Source organism: Petaurus breviceps, unplaced genomic scaffold, assembly GCF_028583685.1.
Source record: "Petaurus breviceps papuanus isolate PSGF00001 unplaced genomic scaffold, PetGlider_PUasm1.0 173, whole genome shotgun sequence".
Classification (NCBI taxonomy): Eukaryota; Metazoa; Chordata; class Mammalia; order Diprotodontia; family Petauridae; genus Petaurus; species Petaurus breviceps.
In genome coordinates, this window is record NW_027185759.1 from 7,352,622 (window position 1) to 7,368,589 (window position 15,968).

General features: G+C 39.9%; 1 protein-coding gene across 3 annotated transcripts in view; it reads right to left on the minus strand.

Annotated features, from left to right (window-relative positions):
* Positions 1-7,867: 7,867 nt before the first annotated feature.
* The window catches only part of TPRG1 (tumor protein p63 regulated 1), a 169,342-nt gene continuing 161,241 nt past the window's right edge, over positions 7,868-15,968 (minus strand). For all 3 annotated transcript variants that reach the window (XM_069083314.1, XM_069083315.1, XM_069083313.1), the window contains exon 6: positions 7,868-8,397. In XM_069083314.1, the coding sequence (XP_068939415.1) occupies positions 8,203-8,397 (195 nt within the window). In that variant the 3' untranslated portion in view covers positions 7,868-8,202. The remainder of the gene's footprint in view (positions 8,398-15,968) is intronic.

A 15,968-nucleotide genomic window follows, 5' to 3' on the forward strand; every position in this document is an offset into this window, starting at 1 on the left:
ATGGATGGATGGATGGATGGATGGATGGATGGATGGATGGATGGATGAAGAAAGAACAGCTGAGGTGAATTCATTGAGTAATTACTGGCCAACAACTTTTGGCAAAGAGACTTAACTGAATAGGATACTGTCTCATCTGTCATTGATTGAAAAAGTTCATGTCCGACAGTCTCTTGATTTTAATTTAAAGACATAAAAATTGATGAGAAAATATCAAGTGTAACACTTGGATTTGTTTAAAATTAGTTCCTTAAGCCTACAATTAAGGGAGAGCCATGGCTCACTGGCCCTTTAAGAAGAAAGGTCTGGGAGTCTCAGAGGTTTGAAAGCTCAGGGTGAGGTAATTATATGATATGATGGTCTAAAGAAGCCAATCCACTCACAGGATACACGATGAGACATAATTTCCAGTAATCCAGGGTTAGAGGTTGGTTGTCCTCTGTCCTGGTCAGACTACATCTGGAGTGTTGTCTTTAGCTGTGGGACATTTTAGGAAGGACATTGATAAACTGGACAGTGTTCAGAGTGCTAAGGTGGTGAAGGGCTTCAAGTTGAAGTCATGTGAGGCTCAGTTCAAGGCAGCAAGGCTGTTTAGCCCAAAGACAGCCCAATAGATCTCCTCTGATCCATAAAGTGCTGCCATATGGAAGATGGATTAGATCTATGCTGTTTGCCCAAGAGGGAAGAAATGATGAGATGGGTAGAAAATTGCCAGAGTAACGTGGTGAAATTGTAACCCACATTCGTGAAAGAAATTTCCAAACCAATGAGATGATGCATTCATTTGAGAGGAAAGAAGAATTTTCTAACAGTTAGAACCATCCTAAATTTCACTCAGCTCCCTTTGGAGATGATTGTTTTCCCTTGATAGTAATTATTCTAATAAGGTCTGGACTACCACTTTCTGACCAATCAAAAACCCTACATTAAGTGACTCCTGTGTTCTGGACACTGTGTCCGTCATCCAGGTATGTTGTAAAGGTGACTCTTTTTTCAGGTGGGAGTAAAATTAAATGGCTACTGAGGTCCCTTCTATTATTGGTGATCTTACCCTTCTACTCATTGACTTCAAATCCTTTGCCGCCATTTGGGGTGTCAATTTTAGTAACTATTAATCCAGGAGGAACCGTTAATAGAAAGGGTGTCTTAAGGATCCCTCTTTCCTTAAAATTGCACAAAAAGAGAAGTAATACGACATCAAGAGTCAAATTCTTTATTTTTCTGGCTCCTAGATGAATGAGGTAGGGAATGGAGAGCCATGGGTAGTGGGTGGTCATGAGCAAGGAAGGAGATCAAAGCAATCCTGTCCTCTGAAATGTGGTTTGGAGATTAGGTATAAGACTCCAATTATCTAACATTTTCTTAGGTCTCAGGAGAAATATGGAGTCCAATTTCCACTTTTTCAGGCTAGCAGACTGGACAGAGAGTACAAATTGTGTGGAGAGGAGTGGCTTCTATGGGATGGAAGTAAGCCCCTTCTACCACACTGTGTCACTACCCCCACCTGGCCCACCAATAGGGAGAGGTTCGCTCACCTTTTTTATGAAAAAATCTAACTCAAAGAGAGATCTCTTAAGAGATTCTGGTGGAGCACGATCAAGGTTGGTGTCCTTCCTCTGACCCCAATACGATAGTAGCTAAGGAATCTATGCGATACTCAGGTAGGGATAGCATCTCTGGTGTTAGAGCTTGCTGAATTCTTTTCAGGAATGGGCATCCACATTTGGTGCTCACCTATCACTCAACTCTCACTCATGGCTTCAAGAAGCCATAGCAAGCACAATAGCTATACCCTGGTGAAACCGCCTTGGAAGATGGGATAAGCCAGGCTTAGGGTCACCAACAGATCTCAAACTCATTGGGAAGTTAGACCATGAAGGCTTCACGTGGTAGAATGGGTGGATGAGAACATGTGTTCCAATATGAAGGTGGTTGAAGCAGACACTGTGGAGTGCGCAGAGGTTGGTCAGACACTGAAGATGCCAAGGTCATCCACTGCATCAAGAGGCTTCTCCAGTCGTCTTTATTTGTCCTGTTACATGACTTTGATGACTCTGGAAGAGAGAATGAAGCTGACAACTTTGTACAATCTAATTCAATCCAATTCACATGAAAATCTAAGACATCTTCCACACATCATACACTATTTTACCTTAATGTTATGATGTCATTTTTCCTCTTTGAAAAAATGAAGGGTGAACAGCAACATCAGCAAAGGGCACATGGCAGCTGTATCCTATATCCCACCTAGGTGAGCCTTAACTTGAGTTTAGACCTTCCTTTTCTTTTATTTTTTTTGGGGGGGGCGTTAAATAGTGGTGACTGAGTCACAATCCTAGGGTTTATGTTACTTTCCTTAGAGGTAACCCTGTGAGGAGGACACACCTGGAAATCCCAGATCTCTGACATATCTGACTGTTATCAACTATTCTAGAACATTCTGGAGAAGATGAGGAGCAATGGCAGGGGGGGTCGCACACTGTAGCTGACTCTCAAGAAAATGTAGACCTGGAAAAACTTATCTGTACAGTGAAGATGTGTGGAGAGAAGGGGAAAAGTTCATACAATAGTCCCACAAATTGCTTTATGTTTTCATGGTTTTGAGACAGAGTGGAAGGTGATTCTCATTGGGAATCTGAAAGCAATCACCTTCTCCCCAGTGAGGTTAAGTAAGAGACTCAAGACCTGTTATGATAAGGAATATATTCATAAAAATTTCCATGAGTGTCTTCCATTGATTCTGCTACACTGAGGACTTTAGAAAACACACTTGGAGGAAGTTCATGCTTACTTTAAAATGGCTTGAAGAGGTATGCCAAGAATAGAAATTTTGAGCCTTGAATGGGAACCCAGGGAGACCTGGTGGACCTTTCCAAGCTTAATGCCAGCAAATTCCACTTTCTTGGGGCAAAGGGATGGGGGAGGATGTTCATGCTACATTATTACAATAATTTGCCAATTTTACCTGTTTGTGAGCTGCTGCCAAAACAACCCAACAACATTTCATTCCTCCCCTATTGATAGGACAGCTAAGGATTTCAACATTTCCTTTTGCCATCTCAATTGAAGTTCATTGCCTTGGGGATTGTAACAATATTTGACACAGTGAGTTAAGGCTGGGGGTGGGGAATGAAGAAAACAAAAAGTGGGGTACAGGGTGGGGTAGATTGGTTCCAGAATGGGGATTTGTATTATTGTCCAAATGTGATGTTATTTTTTTTAATATGGGACAGCTGATAGATAAATCTGAAGAAAAAACAAAATAAGCAAACAAATCTTTTCAGAACAAACTTTTAAATTCCCTTAGAGGGGCCAAAAGGAAGTTAGCCAAAGTCTGTCATTTGTTTTTTCTTTTTCTTTCTTTCTGAAAATCAACCATGTGTTCCCAAACTCAAGTGGAGAGACGGGCAAGAAAATGATGTAACTATTTGTGGTCTGTATCCTATATTAATGGCCTCTGCAAAAACAAACAAAACTCAATGAAAAAAACAATTCTGATCTTCAAAGATTGTCTGAGTCTCCAAGGGACGAATTTCCACTTCACTGGAAAACAAGTCTGATGGCATTAATCCTGAAGATTAGCAGGCACCAGAAATAGGCTGGGGGCCATAACTATGTCTTCCAGAAGCTGCCATCCTGTGTCCCAACCACTCCCAGGGATCTGCATCCCAGGAGCAGTGGGTCTCAGGGCACCAGGCACTGGCATGTAGTCAGCATCCAAACAGGAAGGCCATGCTATAGATCTTTCCTAAAAAGCAAACTACTGAACCCGGACATACACATGGAGAATAGTGGAAGTGTATTATGACACTCTCATCAGTTTCAGTTGACTGTTCAGTTGCCAGAAAGTACACTTGGATGACCTGGGAAAATCAGACAAGTGTCCTTATGGCTGCCCTAGGGGAAGTAATGGCTGCCATCAGGTGAGTGTCAGGAAGAAAGTTTTCATAAAAGCATCTGCCTTAAACATCTTCCACATTATGTCACTGGCAATAGTGTAAGGAAGCTACATCTCCAGTTATATGTGTCTGAGGTAACAGAAGCAAAGAGGTATAGAATTTCAAATGTGGACACCACCTCAGCATCTGTGTAGTCTAACTAATACTATCCTTCCCTCTCAAGAAAAATTCTACTACCATTTTCCCTACAAGTGTCCATCTACCCTGTATCTGAAGACCAGTCATGATGAATGATGCAACCCAATTCACTTTTTTGTACAGGAAGATTTTTTTGAATCTAAGAGGCAGATACATCTATATGCAGATCCTAGCCATTGCCTTTAGGATCAAAAAGGATAAGTTTAATTGCCCAACATGCTAGACCTTTTAATATTTGAAGGCAACTATAGTGTATTCCCTAAGGTGATTTTTTTTTCAGATAGCAAACCCCTGTCCTTATGAGGTTTATTGAAATAAAATCATTCATACTATACAGATAACAAAATCTGTTCTCTACAGTCCTTCCTTCTTTTCAGCCCTCTCTCTCCATTCTCAAGGAAGCCCTTGGTTCAATGTCCCTTAGCCACTGACCTTATATTTTTATGGGATTTTAGCATTCATGCTCATATTTAGTCAAAACATTCCAACCTACCAGTTCCTAAGTTTCTCAATCCCATGAACTGTACTTCCACTCTACCTCAGTCACAGACAGGGATGGGCCTACTGGAGCTCACCACCCCCACAGGTATACAATACATGTGACCCAAATCTCTAGTAATCCTCTGTATGAGCATAACCACCTCTCATCCCCAGAGTCTTTACATCATACTTCTAGAGCTAGAAAGAACCTCTATATGTACACATTGTATTCCCTTAAGAACGTAAGCTCTTTGAAGGCATCCACTTCCTTTTCTTTTTATGCCGAAGTGCCTGGTACAATACCTGGGAGTTAATGGGTGACTTATATATACTCTTTATTATTTGATGGAAATTTTGTATTCCATGGATGAGAAATGTAGTATAAGGACAAATAAGAGAAGAAATGGGACATGCTTGGTTGGAAAATTAGTAATGACTTGCTGTTGCAGTGTGAAAATGGGAATCTAAGAAGGATTTTATAAATGTTGTTTTTGAATTTCTAAGAATTTCAGAGGTCAACAGGGTTTCCATGAATAAATAATTTTAATGATTATAGAATAGAAAAACAGCTAAACTGACAACCACAGACATGCAGAGCTTGATTTTCAGTCCTCATTACCTTGGCTCCAGGTGGGGAATATCATTCAACCCCAAAACTGAAACACTTTTTTTTTTCCTTTTGGGCAAGAAGAAGCTTAAAAACCTCTCTAACAAAGCTATTATCACCATTAATTTTTTCCTAGGGCCTTCCTTTTGGAAGATAGAGAAGCTATCAGCTTTATTCAATTCTAAAGCAAATAATCCTCCTGGAAGACAGTCTACAAGGATATTGTCATCAAGTCCATTCAAGTCATATATGCCATAGGCAAGAGATACACCTTCTGGATATCTTCTAATTCTTTATAAAAATGATTTAACCACTAAAAATGGGATATGGTAGGGAATCATTCATGTGGCAAACTTGAGAAGAGCATTATATGATTGGCATTTCTGTGGCAGACTAGCATTTATCAAAACTACCCAATAGGGTTTTAGGCTTTGGATAGTCCCCTAATTTACCACCTACCTCCCCTTCTCTTCTACCATGGACAAAGTGCCTTCATATTGCCCATGGTTGTCCATGACCCCTCTTAGAGTGTCCCACTAAGCCCTGGCCGTAAGGATTTGACTTTTTTTGTCTTTCTTCTTCCCTAATCCAAATGGGCATATCCTGTGTTTCAGTGATTCAGGATCCTCCTTTTCACTATGCTGACTGATTAAATGAATCCATATGATTGGAGACTCAGAGTTGCTTTGTCTTTATTCCCTATCTGAGACAAGTTGTATCCATGTGAAGAGCAGCTTTCAACAGATAATGCCTGATAGCCAGCAAGCTTTGAGAAACTTGCCACCAAGTGCCTACTTCTGTTTCAAGGGGGGCAAGCACTAATAGGGACAAACCAAAACCTATGTGTCAGTCAAATTCTCCTACTCATTATGTTTTGTTTCCGTGTTATTTAATTCCTAGATTGGCCTGTAGGAAGTGCCCCCTGACATTTTATCCTCCTAACCAAGGCATAGGAAGGACGTTCTTGTTGACTCTGGCTTTGGAGCACTTCTCAGGTTGTTGCTGCATCCTCTACCATTGTCACCATCACCACGAACAGCACCATCATCATTGTCAACCACATTGTCAGTCATCCATTATCCTTGCATCACCAATACCATCAATCATGATTGCTATCACATATTTCCCATAATCCAGTAGCTGATATTTACACAGTGATTTACAAAGGACATTATCTTTGGGGTCCTTTCCTATTTCATGGGGTCCTTACAGCAATATGAAGAGATAGGCAAAATAGGTACCATTGCCCCCCTTTTTACAAATGCAAAAACTGAGGCACAGAAAGTATGATAGACTTGCCCCAAGTCATATCACTATTAAAAAGTAGACAAAAATCCAGGGTTTCCTGATTTACTTCTTAATGCTTTGAACTATGCAATACTATTTGAGATGCCTAGTATAAACAAGACACTAAGCTTCTGGGAATAAAAGGAGGTGCAATCCATGCCTCTGCTCTTAAGGACTTCCTCACATTCTGCTTGAAGGGATAGGATGCATAGACAAAGATGAAATGCCAACACAAATGGCTGTGATGAGAAGGCGATGACTTACATAGGGAAGCAAACTGTTTTGACAAGGATGTTGGACGGGTGGTCATGGAGGAGGCGCCATTGTTACCAAGCAGAACTTTGAAGGGAAGGCAGGACTCAGAGGAGAGGAAAAAGCCTGAGGGAATCATTCCAGGGAGGAAGAAGAACACAAGCAGAGGCAAAGTCATAGGAAGGTGCACGTGCTTCAAGTCTATGCTTGTGGCACCATGAGCAAGTACAGCTAGTCTGAAGGGGAGGACTCCTGAAAGGGGAAGGATGGGGAAGAATGGGCTGTGAGACTAAAGATGCCAAGAGACCCTAATGCATCTCGCAATGTGAAAGACGTTCTGAGCAAGGAGTTTCAACTTCTACCTGAGACACGTACTAGCTGTGTGACACTGGACAAATCACTTATACTTTCTCTGTCTGTTTTTGCATTTGTTAAATGGGGATAATAATAGCACCAACCTCATAGGGATTTTATGAGGAATAAGTGAGATATAATATAGAAAGTTCCTCAATCTTAAGGCAATATATGATTCAGGACTGTCATCATCACCACCACCACCACCATCATCATTCTCATCATCATCATTTGCAAAGGAAATGTCTTAGGAAGATTAATCAAGCAAGCATATGATGATTGTCTTAGATGGGAACAGTAAATCTCACACTTGACAATTAGTAAAATGACAACTAAAACTGTTTAGGAAGGAAATGATGATGATAATATATATATATATATATGTATATATATATATATATATGAGAATCATAACTGTAGATTAGGGTAACCTTAGCAATCTATTAAATCTCAAGTGGTCATTTTATATCGGAGGACATTGAGTTACAGAAATAAAAAAGGGACTTCCCCAAAGTCACATGTGAAATTTGAACTAGAATCAATTCTAGATCTCAGATATGTTGATTTAGTGGCCTTGCACTGTGGAAGCACGATGTTTTCTTTGCAGAACATGTTAAGTTTGAGGTGACCTGGACATACAGGGGGAGATGTCTGGCAGACAAAGGGAGATGTAGCATAGGAGAGAGGTAAGAACTAGAAGCCATCAATTTGGGAGTCCACTATATAGAGGTAGTAGTTAAAGCCTTGAAGGATGAATGAGATCTGGAGAATGAGCACATATCCACAAATATTAAAGAACGGAAGAATTTATTTGTACCTTGAGCTCACTTCATATTCAAACACTCATTTGATAATGTATTCATGCTTTATCTATATGTTATTGCAACCTTTGTATAAATGTCTAAAATACTATGTCCATTTACACAACTTTCATACTTCTTTACATGGCAAAAACTAGGGGGACCAGAAAAATGTGCCCGTATGCCAGAAAGCTTGGAAGGGTGGGGGCTGGGGAAGGGAGACTAGGAAAGGTGCCTTATAGAACTTCAGAGGACATATCACAGGAGCCCTGAAAAGCTGCATAGCTTTGGGCAGAACAGACCTAACCATACAAGGAATGTAATTTTAAAATCCTATGCTGCCACGGGCCAGGGAGTAGCCCAGTTTGTTGCGATTTCCAATGAATGACATCAGCCCAGTGTAGGTCTCGATGAGAATTGGCTCTGTGGACACCATCACTCCTTTTCCTCTTCTAGATCCTGAGGAGGTCTCATAAGCATTCTGAACAGCAGGCACAAGCTTAGCTGTAAATGCAGACATCTGGGGAGACACAATAGAAGAGACTGCAGTTAGGAAACAAGCAAGCAGAAATGCTCTGAGTATGTAACCAAAAAGGCTTTTCCCAGGACAGCAGAAATTAGAACATCGAATGAGTACAGAGAACATAGTGTTTGTTTAAGCTTTATATGGTAATCGTCTAATTTGGAAAATCTGAATTACCAAAGAATTGTCTTTGGCAGCTGGGTGGCACACTGAATAGAGAGCCAGGTCAAGAGTCAAGAAAATCTGAGTTCAAATCTGGCCTCAGATACTTCCTAGCTGTGACATCCCAGCCAAGTCACTTGACTCCTATTTGCCTCAGGTTCTCATCTGTAAAATGGGAATACATTGGAGAAGGAAATGGCAAACCACTCCAGAATCTTTGCCAAGAAAACTCCGTCGACAATTTCTTTTTTTTTTCATTTTTCAAATGTTTTATTAGCTTCTTATTTACAATCATTCATTTCTGCCAGTTTTTGAGTTATGAATTTTCTCCCCGTTTTTCCTCTACCCACTGCCCCAAAATAGCAGTCCCACAGGATATCCCCTCCTCCAATCTGCTCTCTCCCATACATTCCCCATACCCCCTTAGACTTTTCAAGTAGCACATGGTGGATCTCTACGCCCCAGTGCCTGTATATTTATTTCCCAATTGCATGTAAAATAGTATCAATAATAGTGTATATTTAAACATTTTATTTTAAAACTTTGAATTCCAGCTTCATTCCCTTCCTCCCTTGCCATCCACCCTTAGTGAGAAAATAAGCAATTCAGTATAGATTGTACATGTGCAGCTAATGTAAAATATTATCATAGTAGATATATTGTAAAAGACTGACTATATTTCCCTCCTTCCTATCCCACCTCCCAATGGTTATATTCCCTTCTTTGATCCTGTCACTTTTCAAAAGTTGGTGCTTCCAACTTCACTCACCCACAGCCTGCCCTCCCTTCCATCCTCTCCCCTCTCATCCCCTTCCCCCCTACTCTCCTGTAGGGTGAGATAACCTACTTAGTGTGTATATCATTCCCTCCCTGAGCCAAATTCAATGAGAATAAGGTTTACCCACTCCCTTTTGCCTTCCTATTCTTCCACTTCATTTTAACCATTTTCCCTTGCCTCTTCTATACCAGATAGTTTATCCCATTATGTCTCTCCCTATCTCCTCTTATTACATTCCTCTCTCAACTCTTGATTTCACCTTTTAAGTATCATCGTTTCTTATTAAATTGGTCCTTTGCCCTCTATGTACACCTGTAAACATATATATATATATATATATATACACACACATTCACATATGCATTCATACACCCATATACCCTTTTATATAGACACACACACATATTCCCTTCAACAATTTTCATACCAACAAAAGTTTTATCAGTTACACTTATCATTTTTCCATGTAGGAATGTTAATAGATCAACTTTGATAAGTTCATTATTATTTCTTTTCCCTGTTTACCTTCTCATGCTTCTCTTGCTTCTTGTATCTGAATGTCAAATTTTCTATTCAACTCTGGTTTTTTCAGCAAGAATGCTTGAAAGTCCTCTATTCCAGTGAATAGCCATATTTTCACCTGGAACATGATACTCAGTTTTGCTGGGTAGGTACTTCTTGGTTTTAATCCCAGCTCCTTTGACCTCCAGAATATCATATTCCAAGTCCTTCCATCCTTCAGTGTAAAAGCTGCCAGATGCTGGGTCATACTGATTGTGTTTCCACAATATTCAAATTGTTTCTTCCTGGCTCTTTGTTATATTCTCTCCTTAATCTGGGAACTCCAGAACCTGACTATAATATTCTTAAGAGTTTTATTTTGGGGATCTTTTTTCAGCAGATGATTGGTGAATTCTTTCAACCTCCATTTTGTCCCTGGTTCTAAAACATCAGGGCAGTTTTCCTTCAGAATTTCTTTGGGGATGATTTCTAGGTTCTTTTTTTGATCATGGCTTTCAGGTAGTCCAATAATTTTTAAATTATCTCTCCTTGGATCTATTTTCCAGGTCAGTTGTTTTTCAATGAGATATTTCACATTGCCTTCTCTTCTTTCATTTGTTTGAATCTCTTTAACAGCATCTTGATTTCTCATAAAATCACTACCTTCTATTTGCTCCAATCTAATTCTGAAGGAATGATTCTCCTCCATGAGTTTTTGAAATTTTTTTACCCCCTCTGGCAAATTCAGCTTTTTAAGGCATTCTTCTCCTCATTGCCGTTTTGAGCCTCTTTTGCCATTTGAGTTAATTTATTTTTTAAGGTGTTATTTTCCGCACTCAGGCTGTTGACTCTCATTTCATAATTTTCTTGCATCATTCTCATTTCCCTTCCCAGTTCTTCCTCCTCTTCACCTATCTGCTTCTGAATATCCTCTAGGACCTGTAACCATCTCGTATTTTCCTTTGAAGCTTTTGGTGCAGGTGTTCTGACTTCACTGTCTTCCTCCTGTGTCATTCTTTGAACCTTTTTGTCCCCAACATAGGAATCTAATGTTGGATTCTTCTGTTGGGTATTTTTTAAAGACATTTTTATTTTTGGGGGGAGGGCATTTGGGGTTAAGTAACTTGCCCAAAGTCACACGGCTAGTTTTTGTTTTAAGTGTCTGAGGCCAGATTTGAACTCAGGTCCTCCTGACTCCAGGGCCAGTGCTCTATTCACTGCACCACCTAGCCACCCCTGGATTTGTTTTGTTTGCTTTGTTTCCTTTGCCTGGTCATGTTGCCCCTCAGTCTCTTGACTCCTGGTCTTTTTGCTATTGTAGGATTCTGCCACCAGAAAGGGGAGCTTCTGTCAAAAACTCTAGGGTTTTCTCAGCCGCTGGAGCTATTAGGTGAGTGCCCTCTCTGAAGCCTCCACAAGCTGATCAAACACCCCAGGACCTCCACCTTAGACTGCAATCCAGATCCAAGCAGGTTATAGCAAGAGCGACAACCCCTTAGGCTAGTCACTTGGTTCCCCTACAATCTGCAGGCCAGAAGCTGAAGTTGCCACATGGCAGTGGCTGTGCTGCAGCTCTCAGTGGCTTCTAGCCCCTGGGGGAAAAGCTGATGCACTCTCAACTACTGGGTCCCAAAGTCCACACTGCACTGACCTCTCACTTTGTCCTTAGCATCTATGTGTTGATAATTCTGGACTGCCACAGCTGCTGGTGATCTGGAGTCCCTCCAGCCAGTGGTTGGTCAGGACTGCCCTGGGACTAAAAGCTCTGGCGCACACGGGGCTGGGGTTGGCTCCCAGAGAGCTGTGTTGGCCGATTTCTGCCAGCATGTTGGGCTGTGCTCAGCAGGAGTTTAGCTTCTCTGTACCATTATATGGGTTCTGTAGCTCCAAATTTTGTTCAGAGTCCCCTTTTACATGAATTGGAGGTGGTGGGAGTCCGAGCTGCATGGAGGTCCTGTTTCTACTCTGCCATCTTGAATCCTCTATGGACAATTTCATGGATCATGAAGAACTGGATGAGACTGGACAACAGCTAGAACATTTAGACTCCTCCAGCAGGGAAGACACAACTGAGCATTTAGCTGGGATAGCAGGGACACTGAATTAAACTGGGAATCACACAATAGTGTACCCAGCTGCTGAAACCTGGGAAACCAAATCCCTTGCCCTCTTCACCCTGTGCAGTTTCCTAACTGTGACTGTGGTTTCACCTGCAGGGCCCAGTGATCTCTGGCTCCCAGCTAGAAGGTGCCATGCTGGGGTCTAGGTTCTCTGGGAGATGTTATTCTATCCAATGAAATTGGGCTTAAAAAGCTGATTTGAGGCCATTTACCTTGCCTATTATTTCAAATTTCACTTTTGAAGTTCATCTCATTTGTTAAATTTGCTGGTTCTGTCACATAGCTAACCTATTCCATCTCTGCCCATTCCAGAAATGTTTTCTTTTTTTTAATTTATGGAATAAAAAAAAGCTTTTCCATAACATAGTATAATTTTTAAAAAGATGATTGCCCATGAAACTGCAAATCTATGATGTTCAAATTGCTATTTAAAATATACAATAGGGTGGCTAGGTGGCGCAGTGAATAGAGCACCAGCCCTGGAGTCAGGAGGACCTGAGTTGAAATCTGGCCTCAGACATTTGACACACTTACTAGTCATGTGACTTTGGGCAAGTCACTTAACCCCAATTGCTCTCCAAAAAGCAATAATAATAATAATATATACAATAAAATTAGCATGTAAATTTCTTTTTTTTCAGCTTTTTTCTTCCATTCCTTCCCTCCACACCGCAGATATGACCACCATTAGATACAAACACCTGTATATGTCAAATTGTCCCATACATGCTTCTACACATCAGTTCTTTCTCTGGGTGCAGATAATACCTCCCTTCCTATGTCCTTTGTAGTTAATTGGGGCATTTATAATAGTCAAAATGACTTATTTACTCAAAGTTGTCCTTAAAACAATATTGTTGTTACTGTATACAACGTTCTCTTGGTTCTGCTAATTTTACTCAGTATTTCCATCAAGTCTCTCCAGGTTTTTTCTAAGATCATCAAGCTCATCATTTCCTTCAGTATAGCAGAATTCCATCACAATTGTATACCACAACTTGTCCAGTAACTTAAATTTCCAGGAGGTAAGTCATGTTTTGTTACTTGTAGGAACTAGTACATCTCCTTTTCCTCAAAGGAATCAAGAAAAAAATGACTGCAGGCAGAGTCACGAAGGGGCAGTAGGAAGTGGATTTTGATATGAATAAAGAGCTGTGAATTGTGGTTCTGATGTTCCGGCTTCTTAGATACCAGATCTTGAATAAACTGATTAGGCTCTTTATCCCAATTTCCTCATCTGTATAATGAGGAGGATAGGTCTGGTCACTAGACCATGCAGGATTTTGTAAAGATAATACAGGGCAATGAATTTGAAGCTACCAAAGCATAGTATAAGGCTTGAAAAAGACATGAAGTTTTGTTTAGGATTATATCTTAGCTCTCTGTTTCTGGATGAATTTTATTTATTTGTTCATTCATCCATTCATTCATTAATTCATTTATTTATTTGTTTGTTTTGCCCATTTATTGACTTGCCTTCAAGCTGACACTATCTGAAAGGTAAATCTTAATGGGCTTCATCAGTCAATTGACATTATTTTGCTAATCTAATTAATTGAAACATTCAATTAGCACCAGATGCTAATTATAACATTTAAAGAACACTAGGTACTGTGCTAAACCCCGGCAATCCAAACCAAAACAAATCCAAAATCCAAACAAAGCCAAAATCAAAATCCAATAGCTATTCTCATGGAGCTCACAGTATAAAGGGGGAGACAAGAGCCAAACAAGATTTATATAATATCAATTAGAGATAATTAACAGGAGGAACCACTACCAAAAGGGGAGGAGATTGGGAAAGTCTGGTAGAAGGTGGAATTTGTGACTTGGAACAAGTTTAGGAGACTCAATTAGAGATGGAGAAGGAGTGAAATTGCTGCATAGGAAGGTCTGAAATTTTAAAATGCCTAGAGCTGGGAAATGGAAGGTCTTTCTGAAGGACAAACTAGGAGGTCACTGTCACTGGATCAAAGAGTATATGAAGAAAAGTAAGGTGTATGAAGACTGGTAAGGTTACAGAATGAAAGCTACAAAGATCTTTCAATATCAAATAAAGGATTTTTAGTGGAATCTGGAAGTGAGAGATTATCTTCTTTGGCACCTGGTTATGATACCTTGAACATAGGAGGCACTTATCAAATGTTTGCCAAGGAGGACTCATGAATTGGGATAAAATCCAAAGAAACATTTCAAGCACTCCTAGGTCCTCCAGATTCTCTATGCAAACTCTTCCAATGTTCTTATTCTTTATATGTATACACTGGCAAAGTATTTAAAATGTTACACAAGGGTGATTTTTCCCTTTACACCAATTACACCAATGGCAAATTTTCAGCCCAACAGGACTCAGAAGTCAAGAATCAGAGTCAGAGTTGGAAAAGACCTCAATAGGCATTGACTTTAATATCTGAACAATAATCCTCTGTGCCACATCTGTGTCAGGACTGAAGGACTTTCCTTTCCCTGGTTAAGACATTAGATTAGCAAACTTTGAAATTCCATTCCCTCAATAGTCAAGGGAGGACAGGTGGAGTCATAACAGGATGTGAGAATTCCAGTCATCTGGAATTCAAATCCCATTTGAACTTGGGCATTCCTCTATTGGGGACTTAATTTCTTTCTAAATGATAAAAGGGAGGTAAATGAGATGATTTCTTGTGTTTCTCCCAGCTATAAATCTATGATGCTATGATTCTATGACATGAGTCCTTCTGGTATGTGTGTGTATATGTGTGTATGTATATACATACACATATACATACATACAGTGTATACAGATGAAGAATAACATTGGAAGAGTTTGCATAGAGAATCTGGAGGACCTAGGAGTGCTTGAAATATTTCTTTGGATTTTATCCCAATTAATGAGTCCTTGGCAATCACTTGATATATATATATATATATATGTGTGTATGTGTCTATGTACATATATATATGTGTGTGTATGTGTATATATATGTATGTATATGTATATATAGAGAGAGACAGACAGACAGAGAGGGAGAGACAGAGACAGAGAGAGAAAGAGACAGAGACAGATAGAGAGAGAGAGACAGACAGACAGAGAAGGGGAGAGAGACAGACAGAGAGAGAGAGAGAGAGAGAGAGAGAGAGAGAGAAACATATTCAATCCACACCAGAGTCTATGAGGAATGCAAGAGTTTAGCTGTGGTGTAATGATATTTCAATAACAGGACTAAAAAGAATGAGAAATGAAAAGAAAGGGGGGAAAGGAGGGGAACAATGAGATAGTATTAGAGATGAATTATGGCAAATAAACTTTTTCTTATAATGAGCTTGCTGTATGTTTCTTCAGCAACAGTCTCCCTAACCTGGATTAAATTGTGGGTTATGGTTCATTCTGAGTTCATTCAAGCTTAACAAGAACCCTATATAAAGCCCCATTGTTCTGTCCAACCACCCATAAAGAAACTGGTCTTGGCTTTCAGGGCTAAACCAGAAGTGTGATCATCTGATGAGTCAGACAACTCCAGGTGGATCAGTCTTGTGACCCTTGCCACAGTCCAAACTTTCATCTAGATTTAGTTCCAGGCTTTGTGTTTTGTCCCCAACTGGTTTATCACAATTCCATGATATTATCTTGGTATTACCATGATTCACAATGTTGAGTTTGAAAAATCACTGAGCTTTTTATGTCTCATCTCCCTTTTCTTTCCATGAGCTTTATCCTAAGGAAGAGGCACCCTTAATTAATCATTCAACGAGCATTTAGTAATCATCTGCTTTGTGTTAATTACTTTATGAGGTCCTGGGGATAATAATATAGAAATGAAGAATTTTTTGTCTTCAAGAAGGTTAGCTTCTAATGAGTAATACAATTATACTTGTGTCTATAAAGAATAAATATAGACAATCAATAAAATTAACACAAATTAGATAAATACAATTTAGATGTGGAAGGAGGGCACTGATGTTTGGGGGGGAGGTCACAATGGTCTCTGTGTACAAGTTGATACCTCATTTGGATCTTGAAGGAAGAAAGG